General features: G+C 52.4%; 1 protein-coding gene and 1 long non-coding RNA gene across 3 annotated transcripts; both read left to right on the forward strand.

Annotated features, from left to right (window-relative positions):
* Positions 1–2,003: 2,003 nt before the first annotated feature.
* LOC125086955 (uncharacterized) lies at positions 2,004–8,242 on the forward strand. 2 transcript variants are annotated; one of them, XR_007123318.1, is made up of 3 exons: positions 2,004–2,946; positions 4,545–5,886; positions 7,756–8,242. It is a non-coding gene; the product is annotated as an uncharacterized LOC125086955 (long non-coding RNA). The 2 variants fall into 2 exon arrangements; XR_007123319.1 differs by having other exon boundaries at positions 2,022–4,693; positions 5,561–5,886.
* Positions 8,243–22,176: 13,934 nt separating this feature from the next.
* Positions 22,177–25,451, forward strand: EPOP (elongin BC and polycomb repressive complex 2 associated protein). The gene has a single exon (XM_047708878.1). The coding sequence runs from the start codon at positions 22,645–22,647 to the stop codon at positions 23,782–23,784; it is 1,140 nt and encodes a 379-aa protein (XP_047564834.1). The 5' UTR covers positions 22,177–22,644; the 3' UTR covers positions 23,785–25,451.
* The last annotated feature ends 353 nt before the right edge of the window (positions 25,452–25,804 follow it).

Consider the following 25,804-nt stretch of genomic DNA (forward strand, 5'->3'; position numbering starts at 1 on the left):
GAATGCTTACTATGCGCAGCCGCTGGGATAGAGCAGTGAACAAAACAGGTATTGATTCCTGCCCTCAGGGAGCTTCCGATCCAGCTTATAGACTCAGGAGGGCGTGCAAAGGGACTGGGACCCCTTAAAAGCACACCGAGGCACCCACAGACACAAACTTACCCCCAGCCTCATCCAGCCACACCACCTGACTCTCCCAGAGAGACATAAACCCCAGGTCCGGCCCCCCGCAGGCACGCTTAGAGACCCACGCCAGTTAGAGACCCACGTTTACGGAAGTGCCCGCAAACAACCCAGTTACACTTGACCTCTAGGCACGTACATAACCAGAGAACATACACTCACACACAGCTCCCCGAAAGGACTAGAGCCCCTGAAATTGGGTCTGGAAGAAATGAGGGGCGTCAGCCCGATGGCTTTATCCCAAGACCGGAGTGGGCCAGGGGGACGCAATCTGACCCCTCCTTCCTGAAGGGGGGCGGACGCCCTCAGGGACCAAAGGTCACACTCCCTCAGCGGGAGGTGGGGTGGCGGAGGGGAGAAGACAGCCCTGAGGGCTTCAGCGACACTTCAAAGACCTCGCGCCCGGGAACGCTTCCTGCGGGGGAGGGGCCCAGGGAGAGGAGAGGGGAAGACCGGCATGGGGACTTGAGGGTGGGAGGAGGCTGCCCCCCCATTCTGCGCGCTGCCCCCCTGGCCGACTCTTCCGCCGGGACCGCCTCCTTTTCACCAGCACCTGTTCAACCGGAACATCAAGGGGCCGGGACCCGCCGCCACCCCTCCCTTCGCGTCTATTTAGTACCTTTCATCCGGGAAGGGGGGGCGGGGGTGAATCCCCGCCCAGGAGTGGGGGAAGTAGGACGGGGGAGAACTTGTCCTTGACCTGGTCTTTGGCGTCAGGGATTTACTCCCTAATCCCAGCGACACTGGCGTTTGGGGAGGTCGGGGAAGCTAAACTCCGGACTGCAGCCCTCCACCTCCCCTCACTCCTGCAAGGGACCAGAGAATCCCGGAGGGCTGCCAGGACGTAGAAGCTCTGTCTAAACGGGCGCGGCGGGGAGGAGGCCTGTCTCCGCGGCTTCCGTGACGGGGGGAGGGAGCCGAGAGCTAGAGATTTGTCGGAGCGGGCCAAAGGACCGCGATCCCTGCGAGGACTGCCAAGTGCCGGTATCTTGGTCGGCTTTGTGAACTTCGCTCATACGAAAAGTTAAGAAACAGAAGTGTCACTTAGGAGTTTCTAACGAATTACTTTTCCTGACAAGAATAAAACTTCAAGAAAATCAAACGCAAAAAATGTCAGCCCTAACCATGCACCAGTTTCGGAATATTTGAATATTTGCTTTCGGGACCGACCGCGGCCAAAGTGGCCGAAGTTTCGGGTTTCGCAAGATGAGGGTCACTCGAAGGCCCATCGGTCCCTGCATCCAGGGGTGGGCGACGTGGGGCGGCCGAGGCTTTGTCTCTGGTTCTCATACCATGCGGGTGACCGCCCGAAGATTGTGAGGTGAACGCGCGATGATACTTGTGCGTTTATTAAGTGTATTAGGAACTGTTTCGTTTAATCCTTCCCATAACCCTTTGGGATGGATGTTAATATTCCGTTTTATAAACAAATTAGCTGAGATTCTGGCGGATGAAGTGACTTGCCCTAAGTCACACAGCCTGAAAACGGCAGAGCAGGGACTTGAACCCACTCCGTCCTCCGCTAGGGCTCGGGTTCCGCCACCACGCATTGGTCAAATGCCTGTGCTGATGTCCGCCCATCACAAACGCTCCCTTCCGAGGTCTGGAGAAACCCGGTTCCGCGCGGGTTGGGCTAGATTAGCGGCGGGCACTCCGAGGGCTGAACTGTAAAGCTTATTCCCGGTCTTCCAATATTTCCCTGAGAACCTACTATGTGCTTATCCACTCCCACCCCACCCTCCCAAAAAAGCAAGAGTGGGACTCAGCCAACAAGTGGTTCAAGTCCGTCTTGCTCTCCTTGGCGTAACTGCGCACTGATTTGGGGGTGTCACGCTGATCTGGGCTGTGCAGTTTTCAGCGACTGACTTCGCCTCTCAGGCTCAGCTTGTCCTTCTTATATGGGACGTTAACTCCCTCTGGCAAGTGTCATAGTGAAAATCTAACGAAAATCCTTTTGGAAAGCGCTAAGGCACACAGTAGGCACTCAATCCCTGCTCTCTCGCTCTCCGCCCGCCCCTCTATGCGTGCCAGGGTAGCGCGTTCCCGCTCCCGCTTCCCGCCTCCGGCATCCTCGCCTGACTCGCGCGTCCCGCGGCTAAGGGACTGGGGCAGAGAGGACCAAACAGAAAATTATTTCCGCCCGCTCGGCCCGCCCCGCCCCGCCCCGCCCCGCCCGTCCCCGGAGCCAGAAGGGGATTGTGGGGCCGCCGCGGCCGCCGCCGGAGCCGAGCGGGGCGGAAGCGCGCGTTGCGCTGCTGCTCGGGCCCGACCGCGCCGGCCCCCGCACCTCCCGGCCCGGGACTGCGGGCTGTGGTCGGGGCGGTCCCGGGGCCCGAGGCGGCTGCCGCCGCGCGCGTTTCCACGAAGCCTGGCTCTCTTGTTCCCAGAACCGAGCGGGGGAGGCTGAAGAGTGTTGAGGTTTCGCTTCTGCTAGCCGGCCGGGCGCTTGGTTTCGCGGTTCCCGGGGGCTGGGGGCGCGCCCTCCGGATTAGAAAGCCCCGGGCTCCGGGAAGGAACTGCGCCGGCGCCCGCGGGTTTGCGTTGGGTTTGCGTCTCGCTTTCCCTCCCGAAAGCAAAGCTTCTGACCTTGGGGCGTTCAGAGAGGTTAAGTTACTTTCTCGAGGTAACCCAGTCTGTAAGAGGCTTCAGGTGGTTTCCTGCCGGGTAGGAGAGCCTGGCGAGGCCGAATAGAAGGAGAAAGGCTGGGGCCAGAGAGACGTGGGTTCAAGACTCAGCCTAGCCACTTACTGGCTTTGACCATCGGTTAGTAATTACTACTCCGCGACCCTCAATACCCCCATCTCAGAATGTGATCGCTACTTCCAACCTTAGGGCTGATGTCAACAGTGACACTGTCGAGTGTGGGGCATAGGGAAGGGTGTTTTCCCCGTCAAAGGTTATGTCCCTGCGGTGGTCTCTCCAGCAGGCCTGCCTGGGGTGCGAGGGCGGGTGTACAGGTTCTTTCCTAAGTCAGACATCCTGTGCAAGAGGGAAAGAAGCTCGATTTAAAGGGGAACTGGTGGGAGTTAGGGGATTCCCCAGGCATTAGGCGGCCAGCCGTCATGATTATTGTAAATAGTGACTCTGCGTGGTGGGATTTTTGGCTTTTCAAATCTTTCTACGGGAACAGCACAGTACTTAGTGTCAAATCCCGCCTCTGCCATTAGCTGGCAGTGTGACACACAGTCTGGCTACCTCAGTTTGCCAATCTGGAACATGGGGATAGTTAGATGCCCTATCCAATCGCGGGGGCTTTGGCAGCTCCAACCAGCCAAGATCCCAAAGGATGCTTTAAGAGCTGTGAGTGAACCCAAGTGGTCCCTTTGATTACATTAGGTTGTAAGGGAACTTCCGTTAGGGAGCTAAGATGGATAGGAAAGGAAGAGGTTCGTGGGGTGAAGTAGCCATCTGCCCGGTCTTTTCTCAGAGCTACCTGGAATCTAGTCCCAGCCCTGCCCTTGGGCAAAGCACTTGTCCTCTCTGGCATTTGGTTGGGTGACCGGATCTTGAAAATCTCCTTGCAGTTAACATTTTGTGGTTGATGACTTTGCTCCTGGGAAGTTTCCAGGCTGAGAGATGACAGATGAATAGCATATTTGCCCTGCTATGTTCCCCTTTTCCTCCAGTTCCTCCTGAAGTCTAATCTCCATTCCTCCTGTTATAGTTGCTGTCATGACAGAAGTTGAAAACGTTGTATTCTTCAGTCTTTTAGCAAACACTTCATTGAGTCTTCACGGATGGGCCATAGGAGAGACACAGATAACACCAAGGATGGTGGGAATGACAGACATACAGAGAAATAACTTCAGGGATAAAAGAGCCGTGCTGGTGTTCAGGAACAGTGCTAACACGGGCAGGAAAAGAAGTAATTGTGTTTAGGGAGTCAGAGAAGGTCTCAGCTGGGACCAAGTGGGTACAGGCAGATAAGAGACAGAAGAACATTCCAGGTGGGGTGGACAGCATGTTCAAAGGCACAGAGGTAGGAACCAGCAAAGTGTGTACTGAAGTTTGTCTTGTGTGGTAGGTGTGGCAGGAAAACAGTAGGGAGGCTTAGAGGGGTAGCCTTAAGACAAACTAGATTAAGACAAAGCTAGATTAAGGGGACCTTGCATATTTGCTAAGGACTTTGGATTTAATCCCAAGGGCAGTGGGGAGTCACTAAGGGCTTTTAAGAGGTGCAAACATGGCTTGTCAAGTCTGGAGTTGGTTAGGATTGGGGGAGGCTGGAGGTTGGGAGATTGGTTAGGATAGCAATCCTCAACCTTTAAAATTCATGGGAATCCCTGGGGGGTCTTGTTAAAATGCAGATTCTGATTCAGTAGGTCTGAGGTGGGGGTCTGAGATCCATCATTTTTAACAAGCTCCCAGGTGATGCTGTATTGTTGATCCAAAGAGCACACTTGAACAGCAAGTGGTAGCAGACTTGTAAGGGCCCTGCGGAGAGAAGATGGTCTGACTCCAGCAGAGCGGAGGGGATGAGTGGAGCACTGGGGATGAGGATGTCTAGAAGGTGAGATCTTAAGACCAGGACTGGGACTGCTGAGTAGGGCAAGACCCCGGGGAATAACTCCCAGAGGGGCAGCTTGGGGATTTGGTCAATGGGGCTTTTCTGTCCACTCACTGATAGACCCCAGGAGTGAGGGCGAGGGGTGGAGCTGGTAAGGAGCCACTTTGGACACCCTGGCATTGCGTGTTTTTGGTACACACGAGATGCTCAGTAGGCAGTGGATGGTTTCTGTCTGTATCAGCAGAGTCTGGGCTGGAGGGACCCGGAGTGAGAGGGTCAGAAGGCTGTCCAGAGAAGCTGGAGCGTTCATGGAATTCGGAGAGGGACTTTTAAGAAGGAGGAAGTGATGCCAGGGTCACATGCCATTGAGAGGTCTAGAGAGGAAAGGGTTCTGCAAGGAGGAGGTCCCTGGTGACCTCAGCCTGGAAAATTCCAGGCACTGGTGGGTGTGGGCAAGCATAGATTGGAAGGCGAGAAGGGAGGGGTTAGTGGAGAATGTGCTAGGGGGACGGGAGGGTCAGGAGACAAGGATAGACACCTATGGTGAGTATGATGATAACGACAGCTCGTTTTCGATGGAGCTGGTGTGCCAGGCACTGTGCCAAATTTCTAATGTGCTCCTTGCAACACCACTGAGGTAGGTTCTGTTCTCGTTCCCGTTTTATAGGGAAGGGAATGAGCTTAGAGCTCAGAGAGCACACAGCCAGCAGGTGCAGAAGCAGGACCCTGAACCCCGCTTTTAACCGTGGGGTGGGTCCAAATGATCAGTAAGAGGACTGTTCTGGAACTAGTTCAGAACTTATATCCCCTTCTCCCCAAATCTCTCCCTATCTGTGACACTAATTCACTGTCATTTGTTTAACCCGCCAGCATTTGTTGACGGCTGCAACGATGTGTGAGATAATGGGCCAGACTTGGTGACGCAGAAAGGATTGAAACAGGTTGCAGCCCTGCAGCAACTGCCTCTTCAAGAGCCCTGCACCTCTTCAAGGTGGAGAGGAAGGGCTGGCTGGTGGGCAGGCAAACTGCACCATACAGTGTGACGTGTTATCGGAGGTGGGGTGGCTGGACCGCTCTGCAGAGAGCCCCAGAGAAGGAGCTCCAGTGTCTGCCCAAGGAAGTCGGGCAAGGCTCTTTGGAAGAGACAGGGTCGGAGCTATGACTTGAAGGTGACCAGGAGTTTGCTGGGTCATCAGGTGAGGGGAGCACTGAAGGCAAGGACTAGCAGGTGTCCATGCTAGCATGAGAGCACCGCTGTGTTCGGTTGGGGGGGGGGGGAGTCATGTGTTCAGTGAAGGAGGAGTGGAAAGTAGGGCTGGTGGTGGGCCGAAAGGGGACATGAGGGCAGATGGGACTGGTGAGGCAGAAGGCACCTCACCTGACCCCACCCCAGAGCAAGAGATCCCATGGAAGATGCCGAGCAGACGCAGGTGTTGTGAAGTCCAATGGCTGTAGGGAGTCGGAGGTCTGAGGGTGAAGGCAGAAGACGGAGTGACTTCTGAAATGATCACAAGTGCTGGAGTGTCAGCTCCACAGAACAGTGATTTTTATGTGTTGTGTTTGCTGATGTATCCCCAGCCCGTGGATCAGCATCTGACACATAATGGGTGCTCAGTTAATATTTGCTGAATGAATGAATGAATGAATGAGTGAATGGATGAATGGTTGACCATCACTGGGAGTAAGGAAGAGGCTATGTACTGGAGTGTGGGGACTGAGAAACAGGATGTGTAGAGGGTGAAGTAGAGAGAAGGGGGTGAGGGACAGTTGGTAGTCATGGACTGGGAGGGTGACTCCCAGGTTTCTGTTTTAAACAGCAGATCTCCTGAGGAAGGGAGGAGGAGGAGCAGAATTGGGAGAGTTGACGAAATCAGATGGGGGCTTCTTGAACTGGGGGTCTGGTGGTCTGTCCCAGAGAAAGGTTAGATATGTATGTCACTTTAAAGAATATAAAGTGCTTTGGAAGCCTATGTAATATTCTGTCAACCTCTTCTGCCATATCCTTGATACTCTGAAAAAATATCAGAGACATCTTTGAGCATTGTCAGCAATAGACGGTAACCAAAGCCCTGGTGTGTGTGAGATCACCGTGGGAGGCTGTGCAGGTGCAGAGAGCAGAAGGCCAAGGCCAGAGGCATTTAAGAAGGGGCAGAGCGAGAGAAGCCAGGCAAAGAGCATGCAAAGTGACCAGAGATTGAGGAGGACCCCAGAGAAAATGGCGTCATGGAAAGGGGGGAGGAGGGATGATAAGAGGGGCCTGTGCGGTGTAGGTGTCTCAGAGTGGGGCAGCTGGCCCAGCGGGGTGGAGGGGGTGGCAGTGGATTGCATGAGAAGGGGGCATAGTGTGAATTTAGACAACATTCCTAGGGGCTGGGCTGTGAGCTGACGGGAGACATGACAGCAGGGGAGGAAAATTCAAGTTCAGGGACGTGTGGCCCACAGTTTTCCGGGACAGTCTCCCACACAGGGCTTGGGTGGACCAGAGGGCACCCTGCTTCCCCATTCTTGGGGGGAGGAAGTGAAGGAGGAGATTGGTGAATGCCTGTATAAGACACTTCTGCTTGTTAGCCTCTACTCTTTGTAGAACATTTTTTAGTTCTCGGTTTGTCCCCAGTTTTATCAAGATATAGTTGCTCACTGTGTATTACTTTCAGGTGTACAACATGATTTGACATCTGTAGATATTGTGAAATGATCACTGTAATAAGCTTAGTTAACATCCACCATGCTCTGTTTCTTGAAATCAACTTTTTATGGAATAATTCCCATGTAATAAAATGCACACATCTTAACTGTGTAAGTGATGACTTTTGGCAAAGTAGCCACCATGCTGATAAAGACAGAGAACGTTTCCATTTCCCCAGAAAGTTCCTTCCTATCCCGTTCCTTCCTATCCTCTAGCCGCAGGCAAACACTGATGTGATCTCTGTCACGGTGGGTCATGGTGGATTCATTTTGTTGGCTCTAGAACTTCCTCAGAGTGGAATCTTACCATACGTACTCTTTTGTGTTTGGCTTCTCTTACCTGGCACTATTTTTGTTTTGTTTTTTTTTCTCTGAAACAGGACATGAAGCCATTGCTGGCTGGGGGCTCAGATGAAGAACAGGAGAGGGAGCCCCTTGGGGCCGAGGGACCTCCAGTGAGCAGTGTTCCCCAAGTGTGGCCTGCCGCAGAAGCAGAGAAAGCAGCCATGTGGGTGTGGGTTCAGGTTTGAGTGTGTGCTCGGAGTGCGAAGCATTTCGGGTACAATTTACCTCCCTTATGGCAGGGGCAGGGTGAGGCCTCGGGGCTCACTGGCATGACTGAGACCCAGAATCAGAAGCAGACACTGAAGGCCTTCAAGCTGGATGGTGGAGTTGGGACTGAAAATCCTGCAGTCACACCTGACTTCCCACTCTCCACCACTGGCCTGGCCACTTCTGTTGAAATGTCTCTGGGGACACCTGGGTGGCTCAGTTGGTTAAGCTGCTGCCTTTGGCTCAGTCATAATCCCAGGGTCCTGGGATCGAGTCCCACATTGAGCTCCTTGCTCACTGGGAAGCCTGCTTCTCCCTCTGCCTCTGCCTGTTTGTGCTCCACCTGCCCCTTTCTCTGAAGAATAAATAAATAAAATCTTTAAAAAAAAAAAAAAAGAAAGAAATATCTCTGGAATCCTTCTCTTTGTTCCTTGACCCTCAGTGCCTTGAGCTTAAGCTTCTGTTTGTCTGGGCTAAGCCTCTCTTGGGACCTGCCTGTCCTCCCTCTTGGGGGGTGTCTCTTTATCTTGACCTACCTCTCCCATATCTGCCTCTTTCCTCTCACCCTCCAAATAGGCTCCAACCAGAAGGCCACCTTGCTTTACTTGTCTCTTGGTCTCTCTGTGTCCCCGTCCCCCCCCCCCCCCCCCCGCTTTACATAGCCTGAGTTGACTCTCTGGCGCCCCCTTGCCCGGATGGAATTGCTCTGTCAGTGGTCAGCAGTCACCATATGTCACAGGTGTTTTCTGGAGGTTGTCATCTGTCCCGTGCCCCCATCCTGTTTCAGGGGAACGTCCCACTGGGTGATCTACCCTAGAACTCTCTATCTACCTTAACCTCCCCACCCCCCAACAGCACCAACTGCTTCACCCATGGCTTTCTCCATCTCCAATGCTCGCAGCTCAATCTTTCTAGCTGTTTGGGCCCCAAACCTGAATTTCTGATTTTGCTCCCGCCTCTGCTCTGTCAGCAGATCCTGCCAGCTCCACCTTCATGACACACACAGAATCTGATGACTTCCCACCATCTGCACCATCGTCCTCTCCTGTGGGTGACTGTGGTCTCCTAACTGCTCTCTCTGCCTCCCCCCTCCCCCCTGACATCGCTTCCCTACACAGTGGCCAGAGTGGTCCAATGAAAGTTTAAGATGATCATGTTGCCCCTGGGCTCCAGAGAGCTCCCACTGTACTCTGAGGGAAGCCCAACTCCTAACAGGGTCCTGTAAGTCTTGTAGAGCCCGCTGCCCCAGTCCCTCTGGCTTCATCTGCACTGTTTCCCTCGTTTCTGTTCTGTGGCCACACCGGCTTCCTTGTTGTTCCCCCGTGCACCGTGGGCACACCCCTGCCTTCTCAGTTAGGCTCTCATGGGCCCCCTTACTTACACCCACCACCTGTGCCCTTTCTGCTCCACTCCAACCTTCCTTACCCTTTTCCTTTGTCCTTGACCGTCTCATTTGTATGTTTCTATCTGTGGGTGGTGGTCAGTGTTCCCCTCCGATGGAAGTGCCATGAAGACAAGGACCTTTTTCGGATTTGGCTGCAAGGAACTTGCAGGAAAGTTCCTTCTCAAGGAACTAGAACTAGAACTGTGCCCGGCACACCCTTGGTATTTGATGAATATTTACTGAAAGAACAGAAGGAAGGAATTCTGAGCATCTGTCTTTGTGCCCTGGACACTAGATGCAGGCCCAGGAACCAAGCCTCGCCCATCTGATGCCTTCGTGATCTGCTCTGAGGAGCCAAGTGACCAGAACAGAGGCTGGTGGGGGTCCCTCTTGATGGCTTTGCCCAGAGTGCCCCAGGGGTGGGGGGACTGTGTCCGGGGCCTATTCCTGCTGAGAGACAGCTGTACTTTTCCCTTCTTGGCCCCCAGGGCTCCAACTCTAGGTGATCCTTTCTATTCCTCTGTTTTTCCTAAGAAGCCAGAATCAGTTTTCCAGACCCCTGGCTGGTTCATCTCAGGATCACTAAGGCCAGCAGCTCCTCAATCATGGTCCAGCTTAACCTCTCCCAGGAAGAGCATAGCCACGCCTGTGGTTTCTACCCTGACCCGGGCGCCCATGACTTAGTCCTGATACTTTCCAGTCCCAGGCCTTCCCCCGGCTCCTCAGGCCATGCCCACTTGTATTTGTGTCTGGGAACCGAGACCAAAACTGAACTGACAGCTTGTCCCTGGACCCGCCCCTCCTCTTGTCCTACTTCGGTTAATAGCCTCTCTCTCCTGAGAAAGAAACGTGAGGGTCCTTCTTAATTCTTTCTCTCTCTCTCCCTCCTCCTCTGAATCAGCCAGCCAGTCTCATAAAACCTGCCTTGTCAACACCTCTTAAATCGAACTTTCCCGAAACATGGCCCTCTTTCAGTCCTAAGCAACCCTGTGGCCAACGTCAGCAGGTGCCTCCCAGCTGACTTCTCTTAACCATTGTCCTCCTCACCGCACCCTCCACGTGGCTCTTGGAACCAGTCTCTGGGCTATGCTTCTGCTGGGCTCTGACTGTTCAGGTTCCAGAATCTCACCCTCAGACAGCTCCCTATCCCAGGGGGCACCCACACCCCTAAGCTCCCAAGACAGATGGCACTAGCCAAGAGAAAAGACAGCCCATGCCCCAACTTCAGTCTCTGACCCAGCTGAGCCAAGAGAGAGATTGGATGGCTCTGGGTTCACATTCACCACTGTACCACTCACAGAAAACAGGTCTCATCAGAATGAATGGAAGAATGTCCATGCTTTGAATGAAATGCCAATGAAGGATAACTTAAGCTAATTATCGAGTCATGCCGGAAGCCAAATTATAGTCATTGTCATGTTATAAACACCATTTCTCAAGAGAGCGGCTTGGAGACATCTGGGCAGCTGGAAGCCTGAGCTCATTATCTTCCCCTCCAACCTGCTCTGTCTCCTCCTGCATCCCACCCATGATGTGTGGGAAGCCTCAGACTTCCCTCCTCCCCATGGCCAGTCGCTCATTCTCCCTCAGATACCCATGCTTGTGGTCTCTGACTCCCATCCGGTCTTCACCATCTCTTGCAGGAACCGTGGGTGAGTGACAGAGAGTGATGCCTCTGCTTTCCTCATCTGCAAAATAGGATTTTTGTTTTAAACACAGTGAAGGTTTCACTTTAATCAAGTATGCCAGATGCAGGGCATGGAGTTGGGTTCAGGCTGAACATTCAGGAAATGCTAGTTCTCTATTCCCTTCATGCTTCCGCACCCTTTCCCTTGCCAAGTCGGACCACATGATTTCTTTTGCTTAAAAGTGGTCCTTGGGGTGCCTGGGTGGCTCAGTGGGTGAAGCCTCTGAGCTTCAGCTCAGGTCATGATCTCAGGGTTCTGGGATCAAGCCCTGAGTCCAGGCTCTCTGATCAGTGGGAGCCTTCTTCCCCCAGTCTCTCTGCCTGCCTCTCTGCCTACTTGTGATCTCTCTCTCTGTGTGTCAAATTAAAAAAAAATGTCCTTAATTTCCCAATCCCATAGGATAAAATCCAAATCTGTTTTATTTTTAAAAGATTTTATTTATTTAGGGACGCCTGGGTGGCTGAGTTGTTTAAGCAGCTGCCTTCGGCTCAGGTCATGATCCCAGCGTCCTGGGATTGAGTCCCACATCGGGCTCCTTGCTCAGCAGGGAGCCTGCTTCTCCCTCTGCCTCTGCCTGCCACTCTGTCTGCCTCTGCTCTCTCTCTCTCTGACAAATAAATAAATAAATCTTTTTTAAAAAGATCTTACTTATTTATTTAGAGACAGTGTGAATGTCGGGGAGAGGGAGAGTGAAAATCTCAAACCGACTCCATGCTGCGTTTGATCTGGAGACCCTAAGATCACAACTGGAGGTGAAGTCAAGAGTCAGTCACCCAACTGATTGAGCCACCCAGGCACCCCAAAATCTGAATTTCTTATCAAGGCATTCAGCCCTTTGAGTTCCTGCCTGTGGTCCTTACCACTGTTCAGCCACACTGACCTATTTCATTCACTTATTAAAAACATAGTCATGGGGCACCTGGGTGGTTCAGTGGGTTAAGGCCTCTGTCTTCAGCTCAGGTCATGATCCCAGGGTCCCGGGATTGAGCCCCGCATCGGGCTTTCTGCTCCGTGGAGAGCCTGCTTCTTCTTCTCTCTCTGCCTGCCTCTCTGCCTACTTGTGATCTCTCTCTGTCAAATAAATAAATAAAATGTTTTAAAAAAATAAAAACAAAAAATAAAAACACAGTCATTCATGATGTGCCCGGCTGACTTAGTTGGTACAGCATGCAACTCTTGATCTTGGGGTCATGAATTTGAGCTCCATGTTGGGTACAGAGCTTACTTTTTTTTTTTTTTTAAGATTTTATTTATTTATTTGACACAGAGAGAGATCACAAGTAGGCAGAGAGGCAGGCAGAGAGAGGAGGAAGCAGGCTTCCTGCTGAGCAGAGAGCCCAATTCGGGGCTCGATCCCAGGACCCTGAGACCATGACCTGAGCTGAAGGCAGAGGCTCAACCCACTGAGCCACCCAGGCACCCCCAGAGCTTACTTTTAAAAAATAAATAAAAATAAATAAACAAAACCGCGGTCATTCCAAAATATCATCCCACAGATTACTTGCTGGCCCTAAAGGAAGAAAACGCAACTTCTCAATAAAGAAATCTGCTCTCACCAATGCAGACCTGCCAGTCAGTGGTCCCTCACTGAGGCTGAAACTCAGACACTGAGGATACCAGACGTAGTGTGATATGAGGGAAGGATTCTTCATGAGGTGTTTTTGCTAGTCTAGTCAACCAAAATCTAATCAAGCCTGTAGATCTAATTTCCAGTTTGCAGGAAATACAGGATAAACAACACCACAAGGAAGCAATCAGAGAAATCTAGAAGGTGGGACATGATGTCTGTAATTTACTTAAAATACTTCAGCAATTCAACAACTCAATGGCATGGGGGGAAAAGTTATTCTAGATTTAAATGGGACTTAAGAGACATAACCAATTGCAATGTGTGGACCTGATTTAGATCTTTGATGGAACAAACCAAATGTAAAACATTTTGGGGGGACAGGGAAATTTGAATATGGGCTGGGTATTGGACAATATTAAGGAATTATTGTTTTTTTTTTAAAGATTTTATTTATTTATTTGACAGAGAGAAACAGAGTGGAACAGAGAAAGGGAGTATCAGGGAGAGGGAGAAGCAGACTCCCCCCTGAGCAGGGAGCCTGATGTGGGACTTGATCCCAGGACCCTGGGATCATGACCTGAGCTGAAGGCAGATGTGTAACCTACTGAGCCACCCAGGCGCCCCTCAAGAAATTATTGTTAATTTTGTAAGGTGTGATCATAATATTGTATTTTTTTTTCTTTTTTTTAAAGAGAGAGATCACAAGTAGGCAGAGAAGCAGGCGGGGGGGGGGGGAAGCAGGCTCCCTGCTGTGCAGAGAGCCTAATGTGGGGTTCAATCCCAGGACCCTGAGATCACGACCCGAGCTGAAGGTAGAGGCTTAACCCACTGAGCCACCCAGGCACCCCATAATATTGTATTTTTTAAGAGATTTAATTTATATATTTGAGAGAGAGAGCAGGGGAGGAGCAGAGGGGGAGGGAGAGAGAGAATCTCAAGCAGACTCTAAGCTGAGTGAGGAGCCTGATGAAGGACTCCGTCTCAGACTCTGACCTGAGCAGACACCAAGAGTCAGATGCTTAACCAACTCAGCCACCCAGGTGCCCCAGTCATAACGTATATTAAGAAAATTTCCTATTCAGGGGTGAACAGTCATGCAAACTCTAAGTCCCTTGAAAATATTTAAGCAAAAAGATAAATATGCAAAAATGCTAATAATTATTAACATAGGGGTGCCTGGGTGGCTCAGTGGGTTAAGACTCTGCCTTTGGCTCAGGTCATGGTCTCAGGGTCCTGGGATCAAGCCCCTCATGAGGCTCCCTGCTCAGCAGGGAAACTGCTTCCTCTTCTCTCTTTGCCTGCCTCTCTGCCAACTTGTGATCTATCTCTTTCTCTCTGTCAAATAAATAAATAAAATCTTTTAAAAAATAATTATTAACATAATTACCCATCTATGTAATGGGTATGTAGGGTTTATTTTACTATTCTCTGCTTCTCTCTAGGTTACAGATGTGCCTGATAGAAAAGACTTTTAAAATCTATTTGTGTGCCAACAATGTGCTAAGCACTGGGCTAAGGCAAAATCTAACATACTTCTTGTCCACATGAACTAGAGTGTGGCGGGGAGAGGTGAATAATCAGTTCATCACACTAATGATTAAATAGTGACAGGGCGCCTGGGTGGCTCAGTGGGTTAAGCCGCTGCCTTCGGCTCAGGTCATGATCTCAGGGTCCTGGGATCGAGTCCCGCATAGGGCTCTCTGCTCAGCAGGGAGCCTGCTTCCTCCTTTCTCTCTCTGCTTGCCTCTCTGTCTACTTGTGATCTCTCTCTGTCAAATAAATAAATAAAATCTTTAAAAAAAAATAAATAGTGACAAACAGATGAAAATGCTTTGAAGGAAGATATGTAGGTTTTGGGGGAGGGATAAAGTTGGAAGATGACCTGGTTAGAATCTGGAAGAGTGGGAGAGGTGTCCTCTGACAAAGGAATGATTCAGTGGGGGCGCTGAAGAGGACTGGGCATTGGCCTGGTACAGATGAAGGGAGGTGGGGGAAAAGTGTGCAGTTGGAAGGAACAGTATATGCTAAGGGAGGGAGAGGGGGGATCTTGTTGCTTTAGGCACTAAGGGAGTCCTGGGTAGCTGAAGGGAGAGACAATGGCACAGGGGACATGGGGGTGGAAGGTGAGGGAACTCATCCTCTCTCCCCAGGAGGACCTGTGGGTAGGCTTGTCAGACCCAGGTAACCCTGCTTGTGAGCCAAATGAATGATTTCACTCTGCATCCGGAAAGCAGTGGGAAGTTGTTAAAAGGTTTGGAGCAAAGAGTAACCCAATTCAGTTTGTGGCTTAGAAGGATAGCTGGTGGCAATGCAGAGGGCACGGCGGGGTGTGGGGGTACCACCAGGGTGGGCAGAAATAGACATGACCACGTGACTTGCTGAAACATTGCCTTGGAGGTGCCAGGATGAGCCCTGGGTTTCTGGCTGTTAAAATGGGTGGCGAGAGGAGCCCTCCACCTGGCTACGATTCCCTGGAAGTGGGATGTGTGGTAGAGGAGGTGAGCTGCTGATGGCCTGGGACAGGTTGATTTTGCTGAACTTCTGGAACTCCTGAGCTAGAGGTTGGGAGGGCAGTGGAATGTCTTGGTCAGAGCTGAGAGGAGCAGTGTCTTCTGAGCTCCCCCTGCCCCGGTGGATGGATGCTAATCATGGAGTGGGCACAGAAGAAGAACGTCTATAGAAAGAGGAGAGAAATTCTTGACAGAGCCTTGAGGACCCCATGACATCTGGGCTGTGGCAGGGAGAACAAGCCTGCGCCCATACCACCAGGGAGAAGTCAGGGAGAAGGGAGGGCACTGGGAAAGCGGTGCCCAGGAGGTGAAGGACTATAGACGGTTCCTAGAAAAAGGAAGTGGCCAATCATGTGGGATGCTGTTGAGAGGTCAAGACGAGAGGACTGACAAGAGCCTGCCAGTTTCGATGAGATGGACGCCCCGGGACTTCAGCAACAGCTATTTCGGTGGCGGGTGGGGGTGGAAGCAGATGGAAGTGGGTTGAGGAGCAAGTGGGAAGTGAGAAACGGAAGACAGTGTGTAGACAGCTCTTGGGGGAAGTTTGGCTGCGGAGGGGAGGAGAGAGGGATGGGGGCTAGAGCCTATGGGGTCAAGGGAAGATGGGGCTTTTAAATGGGAGGGACACACTGATGGACTGGGCTGCCTGAGACAGATAAGGGATGATTCAGAGGGTGGATGTGTCGGGACCAACGCCAGGGTGCCCCCTCTACTTAACAGGGAGAAAGAGATGTTGATGGCTGCTAGCTGGCACCACATGGGACAGGCCCTTGCTTGCTTCTGTTCCTTGCTCATACTGTTTCCTCAGTTGGAATTCTTCTCTCATGCTTCCTTTGGTATTCCTGTTCATCCTTTAGAAACTAAGTGGGACATCACCTTCTCTGAAAAGACTTCCTTTCCGTATGGTTACCCTGACTTTAATGTTCCAAGCACCATGGTCATCCCTCTGTTGCTCCTTCTCAAATTAGCCTAGAATGTTCATCTCCCCCATCAGCTATGTCCCCATCATCTCTGAGTACCCAGAGCCTGGTCTGGGGCTTGCTTCAAGGGTTGGGGGGTTGCCCAGTGACTGTGGGGTGAAGAGAGGAATGAACTAACATTAGACACATGGAGGAAGTAGAGCAGGAGGAGGGCAAGCCTGGAATAATTCCCAGGGGGATGTGGAGCAGGGGTGGGAAAAGGGAAGAAACAGACGGGGGAAGGCTAGACTGTTACCAAGAACACTCACATTTATCAAGGGCTTCCAATGGACCAGGCAGGAAAGTTAAGTGTTTCTCATTTAACCCTCACAGAATCTCCAGGAGAAGTACTGTCTCTTCGTATGTTCCCTGGCTTCCCCTGGTTTATTAGAATGTAAACTCTCTGAGGGCGGGGTTGTCTCCCTTGCTCACCGCTGTGCCTCCAACCCTAGACAGGCACACAGATAACAGGCACACAGATGTCCAGTTAAATTAGAACTATTGAGAAGCAATAATTTTTCTAGTCTTAAGTATGTTCTGTATTTTTTTGTGCTTTATTTGGCAATCCTGTACGTAGCAGATGCTTAGTAAATATTGCTGAATAAACGTTGCTTGATTGAATGACAGAATGGGGATGCAATCAGTAAATTCCAGATCGTGGGAATTCTGGATGAAAAGCTAGTATCTCAATGAATAAACTATAAAGAGAAAATAAAAAGAGTTAAAAGATAGGCGGGGACACTGACAACTATACTGATGAGGACAAGCATTAGTTAAAGGAGGAATTTCTAGATTAAAAGAGACGTTAAGAGACCTTATCACCCCTCGAAATCCATCTTTGGATCCTAATTCAAATAAGCCAAATTATAAAGGAACAAATAGTATAAGATAATCAGAAATTTGGGGCGCCTGGGTGGCTCAGTGGGTTAAGCCACTGCCTTCTGCTCAGGTCATGATCCCAAGTCCTGGGTTCGAGCCCCACATAGGGCTTTCTGCTCAGCAGGGAGCCTGCTTCCTCCTCTCTCTCTGCCTGCCTCTCTGCTTACTTGTGATTTCTCTCTGTCAAATAAATAAATAAAATCTTAAAAAAAAAAGAAATTTGAACGCTGGCTGGCTATTTGAGGATGTTAAAGAGTGAGCATTAATTCTTTTTAGGTCACTATTATCAAATAGCACTGGGGTTATGTTTATTTCTAAAGAGTCTGGGGGTGTCTGTGTGGCTCAGTTGGTTAAGCATCTGCCTTTGGCTGGCATCATGATACCAGGGTCCTGGGATCGAGTCCCATGTGGGATTCCTTGTTCTGTGGGGAGCCCGCTTCTCCCTCTCCCTCTTTCTTTCTTTCTTTCTTTTTTTTTTTAAGATTTTATTTACTTATTTGACAGAGATCACAAGTAGGCAGAGAGGCAGGCGGCAGGTTGGGGGGAGGCAGGAAACAGGCTCACCGCTGATCAGAGAGCCCGATGTGGGGTCGATCCCAGGACCCTGGGATCATGACCGGAGCCGAAGGCAGAGGCTTTAACCCACTGAGCCACCCAGGCGCCCCTCCCTCTCCCTCTTTCATTCCCCCTGCTTGTACTCTCTCTCTCTCTTCTAAATAAATAAAATCTTTTAAAAAAAATTAAAGAGTCCAAAAAAAAAAATTAAAGAGTCCTTATGTTGTAGAAATATGTATTGAAATACTTAGGAAAGAAACTGTATGATGTCCGGGATTCGCTTCAGGATAATACAGAGTATGTTCTATACCTTAATTGTGGTGGTTACATTCATTCATGAAAACTCTTTGAAGTATGTACTTAAAATGTGCATTAATTTATATAAATCATACCTCAGTAAAGTTGATTTTTTTAAAATGGGAGTAGGGGAGGAAGCGGGTAGGGGTAAGGATGAAACAGGATGGTCTATGGATTGATAAGTGTTGAAGCTGGATGCTGGGTACATGGAGGTTTATTGTACCCCTCTGTTTATTTTGTAGGGGTTTGAAAATGTCCATAATAAAAGCATTTTTAAAGAATTGCACGAAGGAAGATGCTATTTCTATTTTACAGATGAAGAAACGAAAGCAGAGGTTAAGTAACTTGCCCCCCAAACTACACAGCTGGTAAGATGATGAGTCAGGAATACGAACAGACCGTCTGAGTCCAGAATTTCAGCTATTAATCATGGGTACACATTTCCAGAGGGGGTAGAGTAAAGTGTGCTTGTGCTATCGGGGGGGATGCGGCACCGCTGGGTGGGAACAGAGCCTGACTTGGGGAATTCTGGAAGTAAGATGGGCATAAATGGTGGTGGCCACATTGTAGTGGGCCAAGAAATGGGTCTCCTTTTAGGTTCGTTGTCCTGGGAGTAGACTTGTGGTTAAGAGTGTGGTCTTGGGACCTCTCTGCCTGGCTTTGAGTCATGGCTCTGACACCTGCTAGCAGTGTGATCTTGGGAAAGTCACTTAAAGTCTCTGTCCCTTACTTTCCTTACTTATAACATGGATATTAACAGCAGTGTAAAGTGGTGTGGCCAGTGGGGAAAACAGTTTGGCAGTTTCTTAAAAAGTTAGTATAGGGGTGCCTGGGTGGCTCAGTGGGTTAAGCCTCTGCCTTCGGCTCAGGTCATGGTCTTAGGGTCCTAGGATTGAGCCGCGCATCGGGCTCTCTGCTCAGCAGGGAGTCTGCTCCCCCGCCCCCGCGCCTGCCTCTCTGCTTACTTGTGATCTCTCTCTCTGTGAAATAAATAAATAAAAATCTTTTTTTTTTTAAGTATAAGTTTACCATATGACCTGGCAATTCCACTCTGAACATGAAAACCTATGTCCACACAAAGACTTGTGTGCCGGGGTCTGTAACAGTACTATTCATGAAAACGGAAAGGTGGAAACCCAAATGTGATTGGCTACACAAAATACGTTTTGTCCATACCGGGATACTACTCAGTGAGAAGAAGGAAACAGACTCACTAGTACAAGGGACAGCATGGACGAATCTCCAAAACATTATGCTTTTGTGAAGCAGTCATATGTAAAGACCACATATGCTATGATTCTGTTTCTATGAAATGTCCAGAAAAGGCAGATCTATACGGACAGAAAGCAGATTAGTCACCCAGGGCCGGGGGTGGGAATGGGAATTACTAGCAATTGGAGATGAGGGATTTCTTAGGAAATGTTCTAAAATTGGCTTCTGGTGATGGTTGTGTAACCCTGTAAATTTAATAACAATCATTGACTTGGATACTTAAAATGGGTTATGTATGGTATGTAAAATTAAAAAAAAAATAGTGCCTATCTCCTAGAATTGTTATGGGGATTACGTAACATAAAGTTCCTAGACAGAGACTGGAATGCAGTCAGTGCTCTAGAAGTTACGGTACTGGGCTGGAACTCTGGGGCCACTTCCCGGCAGTGCCTCTTTCCAGGGAAAAGGACAACTGAGCAGGAGCTGCTCCCAAATCCTTGAACAGGGGCCTTTGGGTGAGACCCAGATGGACCACAGAGCGGGGAGGGCTGGCTTCCAGGTCTCTCTAGGCCCTTCCTATCCCTTATTGCGGAGGTATCAGATGGGACCCGGCATCCAGCCTGGTCCCTCCTTTTCTCTTTATGGAGAAGAGGGGTTCCAGAGAACGGTGTCGCCTCCTCATCTCGCCAGCTGAGGACGGGGTCGAGTGTCCTCTACCGTAGGCAGTGGGAATTGCAACAGCTGGGCAAGCCGCTCACATCGTGTTTCCACCCTCCTGTTGTGAGGAAGCAACTGTTGTCCCCTTTTCACTGGGAAGGACACTGAGATTCCGAGTACCTCGGAGACCTGCCCTGGGATGTACAGCAGGAACCCCCAGTCCCAGCCCTCTGAGAATGGAGGCTTGATGACTACAGGTCCTTTCAGCTGGAGATAGTCACACTAACCCCTACTGTTGGTAAAGTATTCCCATGCCCACAACGGAGGCGTTCCCATCTGGGCTGTATTCTGGGGTGCCTGATTCAAGGAATGGGGAGAAGGGAAAGTGGAAGTGGAGGGAATTCCTTCTCCAGGGAAGGACTCCCAACGGTAATGATCCCCAATAAAGCCCCTAAACTCAGATCTGAAGGACTGAAGGCTTTTGGAGTTGGAGAAGGAGGAGGCCATTGATCTGCACAGCTGGGTAAGATTCGGTCATGCAGTCATACTGAAAAGGATCTCAAGTGTTCTCTCCTTATGTCAACACTGTGCTAGGCACAGGAATGCAAATATGAATGAGACCATGGGAGATAAAGAGGAGTTTCCCATTTCAGGTTCCCATAGGTGGGGCCCAAGCTCCCTCCCCAGGCATCTAAGTGGCAAAGAGGCTGGAGTACAATGGGGTTGAAGCAAAAGCCCTCTGCCCCTCAAGACAAAGAAATCTGTCACTGCTATCTCAGTTTGAGAGTTCTCAGCATTGACTCCCAGAAGAGACAGCTGCGCAGATCATCATCCTTCCAGAACTTTCCTCATGTAGGTGTTTTGTGGCGTTGTGGGGGGAGGTGGTTGCAGAAGGTGGGCTATCATCCTTCCAGAACTTTCCTCCTGTGTGTGGCAGGGGAAGGAGGTTGCAGAAGGTGGGGAGGGGAGCTGAGGCTTTTGGAGCACTCAGGAACCCTGGGGTGTAGACCTGGCAGGACCCCAGGATCTCCCCTCATGACAACTGCCCTGAAGACTTCTACAGAAGATGCTAAGGCGTGAGTATTTGGAGCAATAGAACACCGTGCCCTCTAGTTCCTCAAATCCTGGCTCCACCCCAGGGCCTTTGTCTGGGGCCTCTGCAGGAGGGAGATGGGGAGGCAGACCTTCCTAAATCCCTTTCCTCCCAAGTGTGATTTGATGATGAGGAAAAAAACAATTCATCTTTTATCACTGCCAGGAGGGCAGGGATGCAAGCTACATCATTTGCCCCCTTCCAGAAACCCTGTTTTACCCCAGCTCCAGAAAGAGATATTCTCTCTCTGACACTCTTCCCCAACTTCCACATTTTTACTCCAAGCTATCATGCCAATTTCTTTATATCTCTGGGGATAGGAAGCAGCCATATTCCAATAACCTGATTTTTATCAAGAGAAAAATATTCCAGGGATTCATTCATTCACTCACAAATATTTATGGAGCACCTATTAGGTCTGGGTACTGTTTTAGGCCATGGGGATGCAGCTGTGATTAAGACAAAGTTCTCATGGGCTCATTTCCAGACTAATCAGAAACAGACAATAAAGAATAACTACATTCACAGACTTTCATATAGCAGTAAGCTATGCAGAAACTAAAGAAAGTTAAGGGGGATAGCATGTGCTGTGGGGAGGTGGTCTTTCATTATCAGGATTTTTTTGGGGGGGGGTTCAATTTTTCTTTGCTTTACACTCCTTGGGAGAGATAAAAGGTTCTGGGGGTCCCCTCCTCTGGATTCCTCAGCCCATTTTGGTCGCTCAGCTTCAGAGGGCAGCGTCTTGGTATTTAAGGGGGGCCGAAAAGCCAGCCCCTAGATATTTGGTCAAGGGGTAATTAGAAGCTCATTAGAGAAATAGAAACAAGTTTACTTAACATCGTCTTCCGTGGGTGTAATAATACCACCCCCCCCCGCCGCTCCGAATTTATTTTTTCCTTTGTTTATCTCGCACACACTGAATTCCTAACTAGTTTTCAACATTTTTTTGAGCCCCGTGTGTGCCAAGCACTGTTCTAGGGCACCAGAACGAAGAGGTAGGAAACATTCTCCGCCCGCAGGAATCCCTGCTGCGCCAAGCTTGCAACAACCATTGCCTCAAGTCATCTTTTCCCTCCACACCGTTTTTGTGATTCATCTGTTCATTCGCGCAACCCCAAGAGGGTAGATAGGAACATTCCCATTTTACAGATGTGAAAACCGTGACTGCGAAGGGAAAAACGAATTGTTTTGCGACAACTGCATAGCCGGACGCCACCAGACCACGTGCAGCGGCGCATTTTGCCCCTCGCGATCCCACCCGCACACGCTCCCTCTTTTCCTCCCTCCCAGCCGCCGCCGCGCCGGGTCCACGTGTGTGTGTCTGTGTGCGGAATGGGGACGGGGGCGGTGCCGCCGGAGGGGTGGGGTCCGGGCCAACGTCACAGGCAGTGCCGCCCAATCAGCGGCGGGCTCGCGGCCCCGGCGCTGGTATTGGGGCAGCGAGGGGGCAGTTCTCTATAACGCGGTCTCCGGGAGCCAGCGGGGAAGAAAGAAGCCGAGCGGGCGGAAGGCGCCCTCCCCGCCGCCTGGGCCCGGGCACCGGGTGCCGGGCCCGGGGTCCTTCCCGCCTCTCGTGGCCGCCGGCCGCTTTGTTTCCCCAGCCTCTTCGCCCTGGGCTACTCGAGAGGGGCTCCCGCCGGGGCTGCGCAGGGAACGCGGCGGCAGGAAGGGCGGCCGACCGCGCCGGGACTCGCAGGGACCCAGGAGTCCGGCCGCCGGGAGGGCCGCGTGACGAGATCGAGGAGGGAGCCGGAGCTCCGCGGCCCGGGGTTGCGGGCCGGGGGCGCCCGTGAGCAGAGACCTCCCCGTCGAGGGGGGGCGATGTTCCCCTCGCCCGTGGGCTCTTCGGGCAGCCAGGGCACACCGCCGCTGGGACCAGGGCCCCCGCAGTGGGCACCCCCCCGGACGGTTCCATGGAAACTCTGTGCCCCGCTCCCCGCCTCGCAGTGCCGGCGTCCCCGCGAGGGTCGCCCTGCTCCCCGACACCCCGGAAGCCGCGTCGGGGGACCCAAGAATTCTCTCCGCTGTGCCTGCGTGCCCTTGCCTTCTGCGCCCTTGCCAAACCTCGGGCGTCCTCTCTGGGCCTGGGGCCTGGGGAGCTGGCGCCGCGGCCCCCGGTGCTGCTGGGCCCTCGCGCCCCCCTGTGCACCGGCGGCTGGGCCGCGGATGGCCTGAAGCACCTCGCGGGCCCAGCCGGGCGGTCCAGCGATCCGAACTCCCCCGCCGGTCAGGATGCGGACGCCGCAGTGTGCCGGGGCCGCGGCGAGGAGGAAGAGGGCGGAGGCAGTTTCCCGCACTTCGGCTCTCGCTCCGGCTTACCTCCCGGCCGCTGCCCGGCGCCCCTGCGCCCTCGGGAATCTCCGACCAGCTCCGCCTCGGCTCCGCCTCGGCCCGCCTCGGGTCTCGACTTCCAGCCCGGCCCCGCCGCCAGCCCCCATCAGGAGCCCGGTTCCCGGCCTCCGCCGCCACCTGCGGGCCTTTCCACCGAGCCCGCGGGTCCCGGGGCCGCGCCCGAGCCGCCCGCGCCGGGCCAGACGGCCGCAGGCGATGGAAGCCCCCCGCAGGCCGCCCCCGAGGCACCAGCCGCTAGCCCCTCGACGGCCAGCGGAGCTTCGGCCGCGCCCGGCGATCTCCGCCAGGAACATTTCGATCGTCTGATCCGCCGGTCGAAACTTTGGTGTTATGCGAAGGGCTTCGCTCTCGACACTCCGAGTTTGCGCCGGGGGCCAGAGCGGCCGCCTGCCAAAGCGCCCGCCCGGGGAACCGCCAAGAAACGCCGGCGGCCACCGCCCCCCCATCGCAGCGCACAGCCCCGCCGCCCGGCACCGACGCTCCCTACCACGAGCACCTTCAGCCTGCTCGACTCCTTCCCCTGCCCCCCGGCCCTGGTGGTGGGGGAGGACGGAGACTTAGGGCCGGCATCCTCGCTTCGCCTGCAGGGAGACTCTAAGCCCCCGCCCGCCCACCCGCTTTGGAGGTGGCAGATAGGGGGTCCTGCTGTCCCTGAGCCCCCAGGCCTCAAATCCTGGGGGATCAACTTGGAGGAACTTTGAGCCTGAGACCTCTTCTGCCAAAGGGGAAAGGTTGGGGCCGCGGCCAAACTTTGGGCTCGAGGACGGGGCCTCCTTTCTCACATTTGCCTATTCCCTTTTAGGGGCTGTGGTCAGAGGGACCTCAAATGACAGTGATCTTCAAGCACCTAACCGGTTGGGGTGACACCCCCTCCCCCTCATCCTTTGGAGACGAACCAAGGGCTGGAGTCAGGAGAAGGCTTAACGGAAAAAGGCTTAATGACATAGATTCCAATCCCTCTCTTCTTCCATCTCGGATCTCTGGGGGCAGGGCCTTCACCCCAGGGGGAGCAAAGGAGGCTACCGCTCAAAGACAAGGAAAAAAAAAAAAAAAAGAGGGAGAGAGACCTTGGTGATGGACAAACCGGTTGTTTCTGTGGGCGAGCCCGGGATGAGGGGGCTGTGGTGGGGGTGGGGAGGTGATTGGCAGCTCCCTGGGGGCATCCCCCACCCCCACCATCCAGGCCTTTAACCCTTCATTCCCCTCAGGCCTTCCCCAGCACTCCAAGCCCCAAGGGAGCCTTCGTGGGGGAGAGGGCAGCTTGGGCCAGGAGGCGATCACCCCTTCCCCGTTCTTTTCCTAAGCCCTCTCCCCCGACCAAGGCAGGTGACCCCTAATTGGCCAGATCTTCAGCCTCAGCCACCAGCCTTTCCCTTTTGTCCAGTTTTGGAGTTTCTCTCTTCAATTTTTCCTGTTTGCTTTCAGTTTACAAGGTCTGACGGGTGAAAGAGGACCTCCCCCCTGGATCCATCAGCCCCCTCCCCAGCTTGCTTCTCCTATAGGAGGGGAAGGGCTGAAGGACCTCCTCCCCTCCCAAAGCGCAGTCTTTGCCTGGGGAAAGGGCCAGAGACTGTCCCAGGGAAAGTAATGGAAGGTGGAAGAAATCAATAAAATCAGACCAAACAAGTTGCCTTTCGAAGTCCTCTCCACCGATTTATGGATGGGAGCGGGTGGAGGTAGAGGGCAGGCCTGGGTCCATTCTTTGGACACCCAAACAGCCCCCTCAAAGGCTAGAGATGAGGCTAGCTGCTCCTTATAGAGGGGTCAATGAAAGTGTTCTTGCCCCAACCTCCAGGGCCCGGTGGGGCTTGAAGGGGCTAAGTTTGGGTTTGAATGGAAGCTGGGCTGTGGCATCTTCAGCTTCCTCCCCTAACTTCAGGCATTTCGGGAGTTGTCAGGGACCTGATGGATCCGATGGGGGCAGGGCCAGGGGATTAGTTTTGAGGTCAGAGGTTCTGTTTTCTGGGAGTGGGGAGGAAGAGGTAGGCCTGGACTACACCCGGCAGCTGGGAGGATACCCTAGAGTCAGAGAGGGGTGGAATCGCTTTCCCCTCCACCCAGGTGAGGTCAGGGGAGGTTAGCTCTGAGAGAGACTCCAAGCTGAGGTGTGAGGGGAACCTGGGAGGTGGTAGGTCTGCCCCACAAGTGAGGGACCCAGGGAGCCCCTCTGCCCACACTAGTGAATAGCACCCCCATCCTCCCCCCCCCCAAACGGGGTGAGGGAGGAACAATTCCCACATAAGATACTGGGGAAGGACTTGTCTCCTTTTCTGTGAAAATGCTTTGTAAAAAGTTGTTATTGTTTGCATAGAGCAGATTCTTGAGAAAAAGTGTTTTGCGCCACAAAAGTTTTGTTTGTTTTAAAAAACCGACTCTTTTAATTTTTTTTCTTCGAGGGGGGCGAGGGTGGGGGCAGGGTGGGCCGGTGTGGGCTGGGCTTTGCTCTCTTTCTCCTCAACATCTGGCCTTTCTGAACCCTGCTGACCTCCCCTCCCCCCTCCAGCTGTGTTGCGGGGAGGAGGGGGTAGGGCGGGGAGAGTGCCTCCCACTCCCGTGCTTCAGGGGTATCTATCTTATTTTGCCCACCCCCCGCCCCCGCAAGAATGGGGAAGGCAGAGGAAGAAGGCAGAGGTGAGGGGTGGGAAGAGACTCGCTGTGAAAAGGGGGTCTTGTTTGCAAGGAAAAATTCGGAAAGGCAGGCTCCTGTTTTTAAAAAGCTCC

This window comes from Lutra lutra, chromosome 16 (genome assembly GCF_902655055.1).
Source record: "Lutra lutra chromosome 16, mLutLut1.2, whole genome shotgun sequence".
Lineage (NCBI taxonomy): Eukaryota > Metazoa > Chordata > Mammalia > Carnivora > Mustelidae > Lutra > Lutra lutra.